The sequence below is a fragment of the Hippocampus bargibanti genome, linkage group LG12 (genome assembly GCF_051943395.1).
Source record: "Hippocampus bargibanti isolate YZ-2025 linkage group LG12, ASM5194339v1, whole genome shotgun sequence".
Lineage (NCBI taxonomy): Eukaryota > Metazoa > Chordata > Actinopteri > Syngnathiformes > Syngnathidae > Hippocampus > Hippocampus bargibanti.
Window position 1 is genome coordinate 3,646,598 of NC_142745.1, and position 16,502 is coordinate 3,663,099.

The 16,502-nt window shown below is 42.1% G+C and overlaps 1 protein-coding gene across 2 annotated transcripts in view; it reads left to right on the plus strand.

The window, feature by feature from the left end:
* LOC148890012 (calmodulin-binding transcription activator 1-like) overlaps positions 1-16,502 on the plus strand; it is a 77,975-nt gene that overhangs the window by 38,110 nt on the left and 23,363 nt on the right. For both annotated transcript variants that reach the window (XM_089010547.1, XM_089010546.1), the window contains exons 4-5: positions 7,115-7,182; positions 16,077-16,212. In XM_089010547.1, coding sequence (XP_088866673.1) covers positions 7,115-7,182; positions 16,077-16,212 — 204 coding nt within the window. The remainder of the gene's footprint in view (positions 1-7,114; positions 7,183-16,076; positions 16,213-16,502) is intronic.

A 16,502-nucleotide genomic window follows, 5' to 3' on the forward strand; every position in this document is an offset into this window, starting at 1 on the left:
ATCTGCCGCACTTCCTTTTATTGGATCATTTTGGCTGGGGTATATACTAGATTTCAATGGTGGGCCGTCAGGGCCTGCAAGGCCTTCTCTAAATTCTTCTTAAATAATTCACAAATTTCTTTCAGCTTCCTTTCATTGCCCTGACGTGCTGCTTCCAGATGTGTTTTTGTATTTAAGCATTTAACCAATCTCATTTCAGCCATCATTTGTTATCAGAGTCAGAAATATACCTGGACGCCTTCACAATCAATTCTGCAGGCCCTGGGGGAATAAATGTGGTGTTGATGACTCTGTTGCTTTAAGTCATGTCTGTTGCTTTAACCAATCAGATTTCGAGTTGGTGACGCGCAGGGTCTGCTTGCAGGCCTGGGTAATGTGAGAGTTTTTGCAAACTATGATTGGCTAGCCAATCATAGTATCACTAGCCGCTAGTAACAAGAGCATACATACACAAAATAAAGCAGTCACAAAGATAGTAGAAAGCGCCAAGGAGTAAAACTAAGATCAAGTCGGAATCATCCTGAGTCATGAGAGAGTACAAATAAAACGCTCACTGAAGAGCTATTTTTCTAAACTAATGACAATAATGTATGTTAGTTACAGTACATGTATGCAGTAAAAGAAGCAACGTTAAAAATTGAATAAAAATAAGAAAATCTTAAAATGACAGACTGTCGGTATGTGGCAAAAAAAAAGCAGTGAACAAGCTGAAAAAGTAGAAAAATCAAACCAGCCCTTGGGACTAAAATACAAACTGTACACGTGTCGATGCAATGTGTGTATGGCTATGCACACACGTGTGTGTGTGTGTGTGTGTGTGTGTGTGTGTGTGTGTGTGTGTGTGTGTGTGTGTGTGTGTGTGTGTACATGAGTGTGTGTTTGTGTCTGTTGCCCAGTGCATGATGAGGTGTTTATATGATAAACACTAAGCAAGCTTGAGAGGAATTCTGATCAGGGGCTTTGCAACAGTTGTTATGGAAACAGCATTAAGCAGCTGTATTAGCCAGTGGAGGTAATATAGAGGCTGTTGAAACTAACAAACAGTTGCGAGAACGGCAGTTTGGGAGTATAATGCAAACTACACATTATTGCTCTGGTGTACAATAGCCTTGATGAAATTTTAATTGTGCGGCTAGAACAGAACAAAATGATCCGTGTCGTAATTCAATGTCTGCCTATCTTTCAGTTTAAGAGCTTCACATATTAATTAAGCAGGCCAGAGGAATGGAGTGCAAACAAGACATTATTGGACTCGTTTACAACCAACATAGAATCGTTAATGTCAGCGGCAAGTGCAACATAACTTGGACTGTTTTGTTCTGGTTTTACCACAAAGTGTTAAAGGACAACCGACGTCTCCGGACAAGTTGTATCCATAATTTGTAAAATCGCTTCAAATGACTTACACTGAGCGTATTTTACAAAGATTCCACCGCATATTGCTATATTTTACGTTTTAAGACTTTAAGACTGAATACTCCGGAAGTCTTGTTTTTGAGTTGGTGACGAGTCCTCACCCGACGTCACTGAAGGAACGCCCCTAAACGAGAAAGGACATACCTTGCATCTCCTCAATGCATTTTGCTGTACTTTGTTTGGTCTGAAAACTTCGTGTTGATCCGTATTGATGGCGAAATTAGGAAAACACATAAATAACGCGATGGTGAATCGTTATGTGTTGCACCAAGACCTCTCCAGTGTATTTGATGTTTGCTTACAAAACGTCCCAGGAGACATATTTCCACAGAGCTTTGTCGCCATCTTCTGCCTTTTTTTAGGTATTGTGAGTACTAATGAGTTTGTCACTATATTTCTCTCCATATGCATCAAAATGACCGGAATAAATTCTTTAATCGATTGCAAACATGTATGCTTTCCTCTTCAGAACTATTTGAATCATATTCACAACTTGATGAGGTTCAATTTGAAGTAGTTTTTGGACACTTTAAATCATACTGTGTGTTTTGGGTATTTTAGATGCTATAAAACGTTTTTCTGATGTCAGTTAGGAAACAAAAAAGTGATGTCGGTTCTTCTTTCAGTTCTGCGCTTCTGTTAGAGGGAATGATTGACATTGTTGATTTTAATGTCACATAGTTATTATAACAGAGATGCAAAGTCGAAGCACCCATGTTCAATTTCACAAAAATGAGTCCACCACTAACAGTTTCCCTAAAAATCAATTGAAATAAAACAAAACAAAAAAAAATCATGGATGACATTGTGCGGATGTACTTACGTGGTCTAGGATGCTTTTCCTGACATTAGTGTTTTCACATCTTACAGCACAAGCCATGGTCCACACAGATCTTGAACAACATCAGGTTGTATTGAAAACAAAAGAGTCAGGATAAGGCTACAAATGAATTTCCAAGATGTAGAATTGAACAGAAAACACAGAAAAACAGGAAAATGTGCCTTCACAGTAACACAACCAAAAAATGGACATCCATCCAAAATATGGATTAAAAAAACAAGCAGTCAAGGGGCTGTCACCAGCATGAAAGGAACTGCAGGAATTTCTGGCAAGCACTGAACTTTTAAACTGCAAGTTGTGCTTTGGACAAGTTGGAGGGAATTATCAGCAGTTCCAAATATCAATCAGCATTACACAAAACCATCAGGCTTCTGCTTAAGAGCAAAAATAAAATAAAAAAACACTAGCAAACGTCCACTGCAACAGCTGAAATTTATTTCGCACTTTAAATGGTGGCTTTTACGTGCTGATATCCATTTAATGCTCTCAAGTTGAATTTTCTGAGCACAGACACTTAACCAGCTAGCTCAATTGTTTATTTGTATCCCCGCCACCCAAAGTTGTGCTGTTTTTTTTTTTTTTTTTTGCTCCCAGTTGCATTGTACAGATTACAGGTAACATTAACTCATTCACTGCCATTCCTGAATTTATTCCAGAATTGAAAATATGACGTGGAGCGCCATTCCCGAATGTGTTCAGGTTTTAGTTTTTCAATAAAAAGGTCATACCTCTGGTAATGTTTTTCCCTCCCACTAGGGGGCAGCATTTGCGTTTTGTACAGCCGCTCACACTTGCACCTTATATTACTCCAGACCCATATCACTTAGGAATTAACTCTTTTTTTAGATAGATAGATAGATAGATAGATAGATAGATAGATAGATAGATAGATAGATAGATAGATAGATAGATAGATAGGTAGGTAGGTAGGTAGGTAGGTAGGTAGGTAGGTAGGTAGGATAGATAGATAGATAGATAGATAGATAGATAGATAGATAGATAGATAGATAGATAGATAGATAGATAGATAGATAGATAGATAGATCACAAAACCTGCCATGACAGGTGTGTAGACTGTTTAGTGCCCCTTGTAAAGTGACATGAGTGGATAATGGCACGTCCGGTGAGCGCTTTCAATATATATACTACAATCGATCATATACAGTAAAGTCAATATGACGTCGGATCGCAGGTGATTCTGAATCGGAGTTTACTACGATGCCAATTCCTGTCAGATATTTTCAAGGTTTATCGATGGTGGTGATGTTGAGAACAAAAGCCAACATCGCCCGACCGCCCCTAGTAATTTTAATGTGATTCTTTGCTCCATATATGGAAACAGGACAAAGGCAAAAATGGACTTTAGCTAAAAAGGAAAAAAAGGAAAACTGTATGTGCCGCCTCCCATCCCCATAAAATAAACAGTTCAATGCCAAATAACGCGTATGGCGAGAGAGAGCGTCAGCCTTCGTTTGACGTGCCGCTATGGAATGGATGTGACAGTTCCAGTTTACAGACAACTCTGTTTTCCCCCGATATCTGCCGGGGTGATGCTCGTCATTAGACTTCAAAACACACATGAGTGTGTGCGCGCACACTCAATATGCTCACTCAAGACACTTTGCCTGTGGCCAGACCCTTAAACGGAATCCCCTACGGGAACGCTCCTGCATAAGTCGCTCGCAATGTAGGCGACCAACCAAGCCGCCCCCTCGTTCCTCCTGGGGAAATATGCCTCGGGTTTGAAAGTGTGCGCATGTGTGCGTTTGCATGCGTGCAAATACGAGTGTTTTTTTTTTTTTTGTACGTGCCATCCATTTCTTGGAGGTAGATGGCCTCTTCGAGACCTGAGTGGGTGGCTGATTTCCCCACTTGCATCGCTCGCAGTCTAGCTTCCCACTCACCATCCCAACTTTGTTAGCTACAGTATTGCTTAAAGGACAACCGACGTCACCGGACAAGTTGTGTCCATAATTTGTAAAATGTCTTCAAATGACTTCTACTGAGCATATTTTACAAAGATTCCACCGCATATAGCTATATTTTATGCTTTAAGACTCGCGCTGAATATTCCGGAAGTCTTGTTTTTGAGTTGATGACGAGTCTCTATGTCACTGAAGGAACGCCCTTGACCGAAAAAGGACACATTGTAGCAGTCCTTCCATCACGTCAATGCATTTTGCTGTACTTGTTTGGTCTGAAAACTTCGTGTAGGACCAAAAAGAGGCAGAAGAGGGCGACAAAGCTCCATGTAAGGAATTAATCAGCCTGGGGAAACAGGCTGATTAATTCCTCACACGGCTTTGTCGCCATTTTCTGCCTTTTTTGGGTGTGACATTTCCCACCCCTGATGCCTCAAAATGACACAGAATAAATTCTTTAATCGATTGCAAACATGTATGCTTTCTTCTTCAGAACTATTTGAAACATATTCATAACTGGATGTGTAACAAGAAAGCATATTCTCTGAATCTGAAGCCATTGTTTTGATTCTCCAGCAAGGCAAGACGTCTTGGGGTGACATCACGAACAAGGGGGCGGGACATTCTGAAACTGGCCACTTCCGGGTTAATTTTTTGCAGATTTTGGACACTTTAAGTCATTTTTATTGGTGTTTTGCATTTGACTAAAAATATTATACTGCGTGTTTTGGGTATTTTAGATGCTATAAAACGTTTTTCTGATGTCAGTTTAGAAACAAAAAAGTGATGTCGGTTGTCCTTTAAGTAAGTCCCTTTCCCAGTCTCTCCCAGTCAATTTCCTAATGACACATCAGAATATGGCGGGGCGGGTTGGGGGTTGCAGAGGTTTGCATGTAGTCAACCAGACCCGCCGAAATGCATTATGCTGTAGATCCACGTCAACGTGCAAAATAACTAGGTTTATGGAGTAGATCCCCTGAGAGCGATCCTTTCTGTACCCGAGTCTGGCACACACATGCAAAAAAAACACACTCACACATGTTTAGAGTATTCCTGAAGGGTCAGTGTGTCGCTAGGCTTGCTGCGGCATTCCATCACAGGCCGTCCGTCGGGACAATAACGCCGACTTCCGGAGGATCGACCTTCAAATCTTGTGTCACTCTTTGCATTGGGTGTGTGTGTGTGTGTGTGTGTGTGACTGTGAAGGAGAACGGCGTTTTGTGGATGTGTGTGGGTGTGTTTTAGAGTGTGTGTGTGTGTGTGTGTGTGTCAGGCTGGCGTTTCAGCTGACTCCTCTGTTTCGGGCTTTTTAATGGCTCTTATGGGGCGGGCCTTTAATTGCAAGTCTCTCTCCCTCCTTTCGTAATCCGCCCATCCTTCTGTCTCTCTCCCCCCAGATCTCTGGTGTCCATTCTTGCCACCCCCCCCCCCTCCCCCCACCGCCTCCCACTGGCTGACAGTCACTAGGGGACCCCCCCCCCCAGTGCCCGGTCGGAGCTGTGGAGGCCGGATAGCATATTGACTTGCTGCAGAGTGGTTTGGGAGGAGGAGAGGTGGCGGCTTGTCACCACTAATGAATAGATGCATAAATGAATGAGGTGCTCTTTGTATGCGAGCGCGCTCGCGGCTGGCGAAGGATGAAAATGTGAACGTGAGTGTCGGCGTGCGCGATTTCAAGCCAGACTCGAGGCCTCCGTGCAATTTTCTGGAAGTCGGGCAGACAGACATTAACAGTTGGCAGATTGATGGTGATAATAATTAATGGTGTGATGGCAGCCTGTCCCTCACACATATACGCAGACATACACACAAGCGGGCGCAGATGCATGGATGCAAGGAAGCGTGGTGGGGGGGGGGGGTGAGATGTGGTAATAGAAGCAAGGATACTAAAAACAATACAGTTAAGTGCCAGCGCCCCCACCCAAACCCACCCCACAATCCATCTCATCTGGTCAGCTTGAAGCTGGAGCGCTCTCGTGCCAAACTGGGACAAATAACGGAAAAAACACACGCATGCACGAGGCAGGGTGGAAAGAGGAAGGGGGTTGGGGGGGTTGGAATAGAGATGGATGATCTGAGGGGGCACTCGAAGGAGGGCCTGGATTTTTGATGTCTTCTTCACTATTGCTTTGCGCCACATTTCAAACACTGATTGCCTTAAGAGGACAATTTACATTTCATAAACCCGAACAACAAGTGGGTGAGGAGGGAGCCACAGATAGACAAACAGACAACGGCGTTAAAAAAGTAACAGAGAGTTTAAAGGAAATAAGAAAAGCCAGCATTGTATCTTTGTGTGAGGCTGTGTTTTTTTTCTTCTTCTATACTCTCAGTAAAACACACCTGTAAGACTGATTTATTTTTCCTTCCTGGGCTTAAATTGTGGAAAAAGAAATAGTGCGAATAGGTCGGCCGAGGGGATAAAAGGAGCGCCAGAGGAATTTAGGAATCAAGTTATGAGCGGGCTTTATCGGACGGGAAGCCGCCAGAGTGCGAAAAACAAGGAAAACTTTTCCTATTAATGCACTCGCTCGGTTTTTGTGTACGTGCGTGTGAGCGACAAAGAGAGAGAGCATCCGTTCTTTGTGTATTTGGCCTTTCCTCACCGATGGAGTCAGGCAGGCATCTCTGTGTCTGCCGCTGTGATTGGTTGGTAACATTGAAGAGGTCAGTGCTCAATGTCTGAATCCTGATTGGCTGCACTGCAACCAATCGAGCGCCTAGACTTCACCGTGGCAATCTCACATATTCTGACACGCGCTATCTGTGGGCATTGGGAGGTCATCTGGAAATACCTGTTTTGGTTTTATATGCCTGTGACACAGCATGGGCACACACACACACTCTCTCTCTCACACACACACACACATACACGCACACACACACGGAAAAAAACATATACTGTAACCGTTCTGTCTTGCCTTTGTCTCACCAGGAGATTGCTGCGTATCTCATCACTTTTGAGAAACATGATGAGTGGCTGACGACATCGCCAAAGACCAGGTGAGGATAGAGCAGACATTCTCGCACACATAAATGCATACACACAAACACATTCCTGTTTCAAACGTTTTGTGAGGTCTGGATAACTCCAGATAAGGAGTGAGGACCACAGTTGCTGATAGGTTTAGAGAAGAACTAGTGTTACATTTGAACACTAAATGTCACCCCATTTCCCACTTCAACTTCTTTAAAAACAAATAAATTAAAAGTGGACTTGAAACTGAAATAACAACAGGAGTGAGGTTTCTGAATGGGTACATTCAAAGTCCTCACCCCTGTGGTGAATTTGGTTAAAGTATCGTTTTACTTTTTGTTGTAGGAACTTTTTCCTCTCATTAACCCCACACACACACACACATAAACACACAGAGTGAGTAAAAAGTGTGTGTATCCAAGTGAAATGAAAATACACACCAAAAAATCATTTTGGGTGAATTTGTGAGGACCGCTCTGAAACTTTAACTGATGCATATATAGACCCTTTAGAATGAAAAACTTGTGAGGACTGGCCAAAAGGTCCTCACTTGTCAAAAATGTCCTCACGACGTATGGTATAAAATGTTAGTGGTCCTCACAAGACTAGTCATACAAACACACACACACACAATCACTCGCACACACGAGCAAGCACACTAAGGGTGACTCTGTCAGCAGGTGACTCATTGTTGTTTTAATCCCCACGACCGAGTGACTGTTTGATTAAAGCACTGGAGGTGTGTGTCTCCAAAGAGTCCTCCTGATGGGCTGTTCGACATGAACAGAACGCTCGCCAACACGGTCGGACTGCAAAGCACCTAGTCAGCTGGAAATGGAGTATTAATGAATGTAAATGTATTAGGCTAACTGATGTATAATTCAGACATAAAGGGGGTGGGCGAGGGGTTCAAGGGAGGTGCGTATCTATGTGTGTGTGTGTGTGTGTGTGGGTGTGTGTGTACAGGCATGCATGCGTGTGAAAAGGGATTTATATGCTAAAACTGAATATTTATCGTTCTCACTGAGTTAACTCATTTCCTAGAGAATTGAGAACAGGAAGAGACCATCCAAATACTTTGGATGTTTTCTCCAGATGAAGAAAGGAATATCCCTTTAAAACACAGGTGTTAAAGTCAAGGCCCTGGGGGCCAAATCTGGCCCGACAACATCATTTTATTCATCTAGCGCACAGGTGTCAAAGTCAAGGCCCGCGGGCCAAATCCGGTCCGCCACATCATTTTTTTCGGCCCGCGAAAGCAAATCAAACTTGTTAAATTCCATGATGATTGCTAAAATCTGAGCCAAAATTTCATATTTTTGGATGTCAACCACAATAAAAGTCATTATTCTAGACTTCAGATTTGAAAACGAGCTATTCATTAATTTGCTGTGTGCTCTATATGTAATATTTGAAGGGATTTAAACATTCTAATGGGTTCCCCAAATTCATAATGGCCCTCGAGAGGAAACCATAACTACAATGTGGCCCGCGGCAAAAAATGACTTTGACATCCCTGATCTAGCGGAAGCCAATCAAACTTGTGAAATGCTATGATACTTGCTAAAGTCTGAACCAATATTTTAAATTGTCGTGTGTTAACCACAATAACAATTATTATTTTTTACTTCAAATTTGAAAACTAGTTATTGATTAATTGTTGGGTGCTCTATATGTAATATGTGGCGGGGGCTTCCCGGAATTCATAACGGCCCCCCGAGAGGAAACCGTAACTGCAATGTGGCCCGCAGCAAAAAAATTACTTTGACATCTTTTCCTTAATTCATTCACAGCGAGAAAATGTGCAAAAATGTGTCCAATCCAGTGCCAGGGTTTTTTTTCATATTCACTCAGATTGCAGGAGCCACAGAATATTTCGTTTTAGGACTCATAAACATTCAATTCAGAGTAAGAAACCTTAGACTATTTTCAGAAAAAAACAGCTAATTCATAAATTATATGGTCAGGAGTTATCTGAGCTTGAAATGGGGATGGCTGTACAAATTATAATGCAATACATACCTATTGATTTATATAGTGCTTTAACAACAACTAAAGGTGTAATAAAGCGAGAACGTGGAAAAAAGGCGAGCGCTGCCCCCTTGTGGAAACGAAAAACATTTCCAGAGGTCCGACCAACACTTTATCGTTACCCTTTGCAAACAAAACTAACAACCGAACAATTTCACGAATGGTGCTCAACGTCACACTTTTCAATTCCTGATTAAATTTGGGAATGGAAGTGAAAATGTCACCATGGTGGATGAGCATCTAACATGTCCATCGGACGTTTGGTTTGCCCATTCCAAAACATGTCCATGTTAGGTTGATTAAAAAAAATCTCATTAGTACTGCTCGTGTGTCTACATGCGGCCTAAGCTTTCCTCGCCCATCACCAACTGGGATGGGCTCCAGCTTAGTCGCTACCCGAAATGAGTCTAAGTGGTCCAGATAATGGATGGATTTTAATATTTACAATACTGTAAATACTTTTGATATACCATACTATATATGATACAATTATACAACGAAATTTGCATTGATAAAATCCAGTACAGTGAGACCTCAACTTACGAACTTAATTGGTTCCCAGACAGTGTGTAAGGCGAAAAGTGTGTATCTCAAAAAAAAAAAAAAATCCATAGGAAACCATTAAAATGGGAATAATCCGTTCCTGAGTTTCCATAAAATATACTTTTCAACTAAATAAGCCTTAAAACTACACATAACGTACCTTATTCTATGTATAATAAATGTGCTATTGTATTGTAATGAAAGAAATACACTGCATTGTATCATAAAGTCACTTTATTTACATTTGTGATGGTCATTTATGGCTTGATGGAATGGCGTTGGAGGTCGAACGTCAAAGGGAATTGCTGTTTGGAAAGAGAGGCTCATTACATGACGACTAATTAAAGAAATAAACTGTGCTGTAAAATAAAGTTTTATTTACCTTCTTGATGGTCGTTGATGGCTTACGGAAGGAGAGTCACCTTCCATAAGGACTGTTGGTAACTTAACCTCTGGTGTTGTTCGGTCGTGTGCTTCCGCCGAAGATCACTCCGCCAGCCGTGGTGGGTGTGTATTATGAAAATAGTGCTTATTATAAGGTTTAATTTTCATAAATTTGACATTCGTAAGACAAAAAGTTTGTAAGTTGAGGTGTTTGTAAGTTGAGGTCTCACTGTACTTGAATATGTGTATTTTGTAAGGATGTCTGAAGTTTGAGTATTTTGTTGCTCCCATCTTTGCGAGATCAGTTTAATTGCGGAAGAGTTTACGAGGCATGACCTCAGCCCCCTCGAAAACTTTTGGGAGGGACTACAACAAAAGTGTTTAACAACAGATCTTGCAAACTAGTCTCTTCAGACCTGTAACCAAAATCTGTCAAGAGGCCTCGGCCTTTTATACACAAGACAACGGAGGCGAGAAATCTGTTAGCTTTTATATGGTACTACAGTATTCCACAATTTAATAAGCACCATAACATGGATGATGAAGTTGGTTCCAAAGTCCACTCGTGTGATGTATTTGTCATGAAAATGCCCCCCCTCCCCTCCCGCCAAGATCAACAGAATTTACACTTTTTTTTATGCCAGGTTCATATATTTAGTTATTCCTTGAAGCTCAAATACTGTATTCTTATAAAAGGTAGAAGTAGAAATGAACCACACATTCTTTCTTGAATTTACGACTTTAGCAGAGGTGCATCTTTGCTCTGGTTGATAAGAGTAAAATACTATTTTGATAGATTTACTATTTTCACATGTTTGTATTGAGTTCATCCTTTCTACTTGATATCTAATTTAAAACAGATTCTTTTCTTACATACAGTGTTTTTTAGGTGTTCAAGTACCTGACATGTTTCGGCGTGTACTTCCGCCTTCGTCGAAGGCCGTATTATCCGATGTATTAGGCGCATCGGAGTATTAGGCGCACCGTCAACGAATGGTGTATTTTCAAACTTTTTACATATACAGTATAAAGCACATCGGATTATAAGGCACAGCTTTAATGAATGAAAAAAAAGTTTTCCAAATACAGTAAAGTCTCGTTATATCGATATTCAAGGGAGTCCGAAAAAATATCGATATAACCGGGACTATCGATATATCCGACCCTGTTTGCATGTAATTTTCTCCGTGCGTGCACAGAAATAGTATCGATATAACCGGGACTATCGATATATCCAATATCGATATAACGAGACTTTACTGTACAGTAAAATCTCGTTATACCGATATTCTTGGGAGTCGGAAAAAATATCGATATAACCGGACTATCGATATATTCGATCCTGCGACATGTAAATTTTCTCCTTGCGTTCATAGAAATAGTATCGTAATAAGCAGTACTATCAATATAACCGATATCGATATAACGAGACTTTACTGTATAATATATACATTTATAACAGTTTTCCAAATATAAGGCACACCAAATTATAAGACGCTACAGTAGAGGCTGGGGTTACACACTACTTCTACAGAGGGGGAGGGGTTGGAGTCAGTGATTGCTGACTTGTGGCTCAATATTACTTCACATATAAGGCATATAAGGTCATCTTTTGAAGAAAATTAAGGCTTTTGGCTGTGCTTTACATGCCGAAAAGTACAGTTAATAAAAGTACGGACACCTTAGAAAGCCATCATGTAATATTTGTACTCGGTTACATCCCACCACTTGTTATAGAGTTCCTGTTTTATTATATTAAAACAGAAAGACGATGTGATGGGAAAGGAGAAATAGTCACGGAAAAGTCAAGTAAGTGCAACAGTCACCTCATGGCCCCATTTGTGATTACTGATGCCACCGAGAGCCTGAGGTGATACCTCTGTGCTCCCATTGTGCGAGCTGAAGGATTCCTCTCAGGAGCAGCCTGAGGCCGGCAGCTGCAGTTTATGTTGCGGATGGATTTCTCATTGATTGGTTGTGTGCAGTCGTATCGCCTCAGCTTCCCAGCAGCCCCAGCAAGCAGCGAGCAGCAAGCACTCCTATTGGTGTTATTGAGCAGCAGTTAGATATAATCCCATTTATACATGACATGAGGCGCGGTTAGAACAGATTACACCTAATCCCATCAGATGGAAAGGAGCTCAGCTAACGGAGACGGTGACATTTATGTGCCCGCGCCGCTCTGTGTGTATTTGCATCCGCGCCTGCGTTCGCTAATACGAAGACAACAATCGATGACCTTCATTTCTCCTCTCAATGGAATCCGAGTTCGCAGTTGCGACTGTTAGCTCCTCTCGCTCGTCTGACGTCTTCTAGCCTCCCCCCCCCCCTCCACCCCCTTTTACCGGACATACTCAATGGCCCACTCTGTCTCTTTATCTTTGCCTTCTCTTTTTCCACTCTCCTCCTCTTGCCTTCTCTGTTTTCGCTCGGTTACACCGTGGAACGGTGGAAAAGCTTTTTATATCCCACACATCACAGACCAGTTACAATCAATAGCATTTATGTCTGCTTATGTCGGAGGGTTTGCTCGGAGCACAGTCACGGTCCTCACATACGGACATTAACCTGAACACACACACACACACACACACACACACACACATACACACACGCGCACACACACACACACATTCCTGTTTCAGTGGTTTTGTGAGGTCCGGATAACTCCAGATACGTAGTGAGGACCACCGTTGCTGTTACGTTTAGAGAAGAACTCGTGTTACATTTAAACACTAAATGGATTGGATTGGATTTGTCTTTATTAGTCTCGGAGTGGAGAAATGTCACCCCATTTTCCACTTCAACTTCTTTCAAAACAATAAAATAAAAAGTGGACTTGAAACTGAAATAACAGCAAGAGTGAGGTTTCTGAATTGGTAAATTCAAAGTCCTCACCCCTGTAGTGAATTTGGTTAAAATATCATTTTACTTTTTTGTGGTATGAACTGTTTCCTCTCATTAACCACACACACACACATAAACACACACAATGAGTAAAAAGTGTGTGTATCCAAGTGTAATGAAAATACACACCAAAAAAAATCATTTTGGGTGAATTTGTGAGGACCTCTCTAAAACTTTAACAGATGCATATATAGACCCTCTAGAAGCCTTTAGAATGAAAAACTTGTGAGGACCGGCCAAAAGGTCCTCACTTGTAAAAAATGTCCTCACTACGTATGATATAAAATGTTAGTGGTCCTCACAAGACCAGTTATACAAACACACACACACTCACACACACGTACACACACATCTGATCTCATCCATCGTCTCCATAACATAATTAGAATCAGCAGCCCCGAGGTGACTCACACGGCTAGAGACAGAGACTAAACTCATCTTTGATCGAAAGGTGGGGGTCTCCACTCGGCTTCCAAGCTGCCGGGCTCACCCCCCTCGAAAAACAGAACAGATTTGCGGTGTCAAAGAAAATCAGTTCAAAGCAAATTCAATTTTACTACACACTGCGCGCGGCGTAAATTGCAATCATCCCAGTCCATATGTGCCCACGTCAAACTCGAGGTGAGATCGGCGTTGTGAAAGGGAATGGATGAGACGGGAAGATGAGATACGATGACAATGGAGGGACACAGTCAAGACAAAATAAAGAGATACTTTGATAAGAGGGATAAAGACAATATGTGTTTGTGTGCACACTTGCGAGTATCTGTTAGTTTATTGATTGTTTCTGTTGTCGCCTGATAAGGCAAAGATGCATTTTCCGCGCCAACGCCACCCCCCCTGGTCCACACACACACACATTTACCGGCACGCACGCATACACACGCAAATTGTACACACACTTGTCCTTAACGTTATAGGAGAATGATTGATTGCTGAGCAGCAGGTTTGACATTGAGCGCAGAGAACACATGGCGGTAGGTCCCGCCATCTGTGACATTGCTATAGTGTCTCCGTCTTCTTGTGCATATGCTCACCTGGCGTCCGTGCACGCTGGTGTGTACAATAGAGGACATTCATCCCACCAGATTCACTACATGGACGCAAATACTTGAGTGGAAATAGTTAATTCGATCTGGATTTCTTTATTTGGTGTTTGGTTTTAGTGTGGTCAAGTTGTACAAATTGGCATGACAGTTTAACACAGGGGTGTCAAACATAGGGCCCGCGGGCCGGAACCGGACCCCAAGGAGGCTTGATCAGGCCCGCAGGATAATTTAAAAGTGGACAAAATGGACGAATGACACAGAATTCGTATTTTTTAATGAAGTGCAATTTAAGGATTGTCCACTAGGGGCAGAGTGGTGCTTTTTCAACCGCGGTTTCAATACCCTCATTGGCCAAAATGTCATTATCCAAACGGAGGAAATTACATAAGGAGTGTAGAATTTTCAATGAAAAATGAACCACGTGATATTTTTTTCAAGAAATACATGGAAAACCTTTGAGCTTGGTGTGTTTTCAACAAGTTTCGGTATTTTAGTTATTTATAGCATATATATTTTAATGGTCTGGCCCACTTGACACATACCGAGGCCATATGTGGCCCATGATGTGAAATGAGTTTAACACCCGTGGTTTTAACCCTTCCGGCGACGGCGGTTACTCGAGATGACATGCTTCTCATTGTATCAGCATACTGGGTGCATGAAAGGGCAAATCGACATATATTTTCTTATTGCTAAGTCAGCTTGATCAACTCACCAAGAACTGTCCCCTGCGCCTTCCAGACGGAACTCTCATAAGACGGACACTGTGCGTTTGTACAACTGATGCGATTACCCCATTAAAATAATGAAATGCAATGAGGCTCAGTCTTTGAATGCTTTGATCGCAACTTGTGGCGTTCCACCTCCGACTTGGGTTCAAACGCCAAAGGGAATTGTCCCCCGGCATAATGAGATGGGGGGAAAAAAAAAGCAGTCAGAGAAAAAAAAAGAAGAAAATATACATCTGACTTTGATGGTAAATTCTCCCGAGTGTGAGGTGCAACTACGGCAGATCTTTGTTCACCTCCATTGTTGTTTGTTGGTGCGTCTGATGTAATTTTGGCTCAATCTTCACATTGTTCTTCGCGGTACTATTTTGAAGTGTGAAGCAGCTGTTGTGTGTGCAAAGTGGCAAAAGGGGGTCGGTCCAACCTCTCATTAATTGACCCATTCACTGCCATTCCTGAATTTATTCTGGAATTTAAAAACATGACATTCAGCGCCATTCCCGAATTTGTTCAGGTTTGTTTTTCTTGCATGGGGGGTGCATTTGAAGCTTCGATTAGGCCTCTGGCAATGGTTTTCTCTCCCACAAGGGGGAAGCAATTGCCTTTAGTACAGCCGCCCCCATTTCAAGTTCAGATAACTCCAGACTCATATAACTTAGGAATTAACTTTTGTTCTAATGAAAGAAGAAAGGCTAATATTTCTAACGCTTTATTGAGTGTTTATGTCGTCCTAAAACTCAATATTCTGTGGATCCTGCAATTTGAGTGAAAATGACAAACACCCTGGCACTGGAGTGGACACATTTTTGCACATCGTCTGGCAGTGAATGAGTTAATAGATGTGTCTTCATACTTTTTGATCATGTATGGAGGGCTGCAACTCACAAGTCGTTTGATAAGTGTGACGATTAGCATGCTAGAAAACAGATAGATGCATCGTAAAAAAAAATTGCCCTGTGTAAGCAATTTACTGATTAATTTTGTAATACATTAGCTGTCAATTAATCGATTCATTGTAGCACGTGCTCAGAAGTTAATGCTTGTCCTGCGCTAATGGACGGAACTACTTAAATATTAACACACAGGGCAGTCTCCTTCGCATCTGTGCATGTTGAATTTGGCGGAGTGACCTTGACATTCTTTGCCAATAACACTGGGTAGTTTCCACGTCACTGAGCAATGAAACGCTGACAATATCAAATATATCCCCACCTGGCGCAATATTGATACTCTTCTGTCAAACGAATTCTCACATGCCTTCCTCCCCTCCACAAACAGGCCTCAAAATGGCTCCATGATCCTCTACAACCGTAAAAAGGTGAAGTACAGAAAAGATGGATACTGCTGGAAGAAAAGGAAAGACGGGAAGACCACCCGAGAGGATCACATGAAGCTGAAAGTCCAGGGTGTGGAGGTGAGAGGCCGCCATGGAGACGAAACACGTCTGTGATCTCTTTTGTGCTGAGTGGTGCTTTGCTGCCAATCCAATCCATAACGTTCGTCACTCCTTCACTCCTTGTCGACGCACGCGTATAGACGCGGGGGCACGCGTAAACATGCGCACGCATGCTGGAGCCACAGAGCTGTGTGTGTGTGTGTGTGTGTGTGTGTGTGTGTGTGTGTGTGTGTGTGTGTGTGTGTGTGTGTGTGTGTGTGTGTGTATTTGTGTGTGTGAGAGAGAGAGAGAGAGAGAGAGAGAGAGAG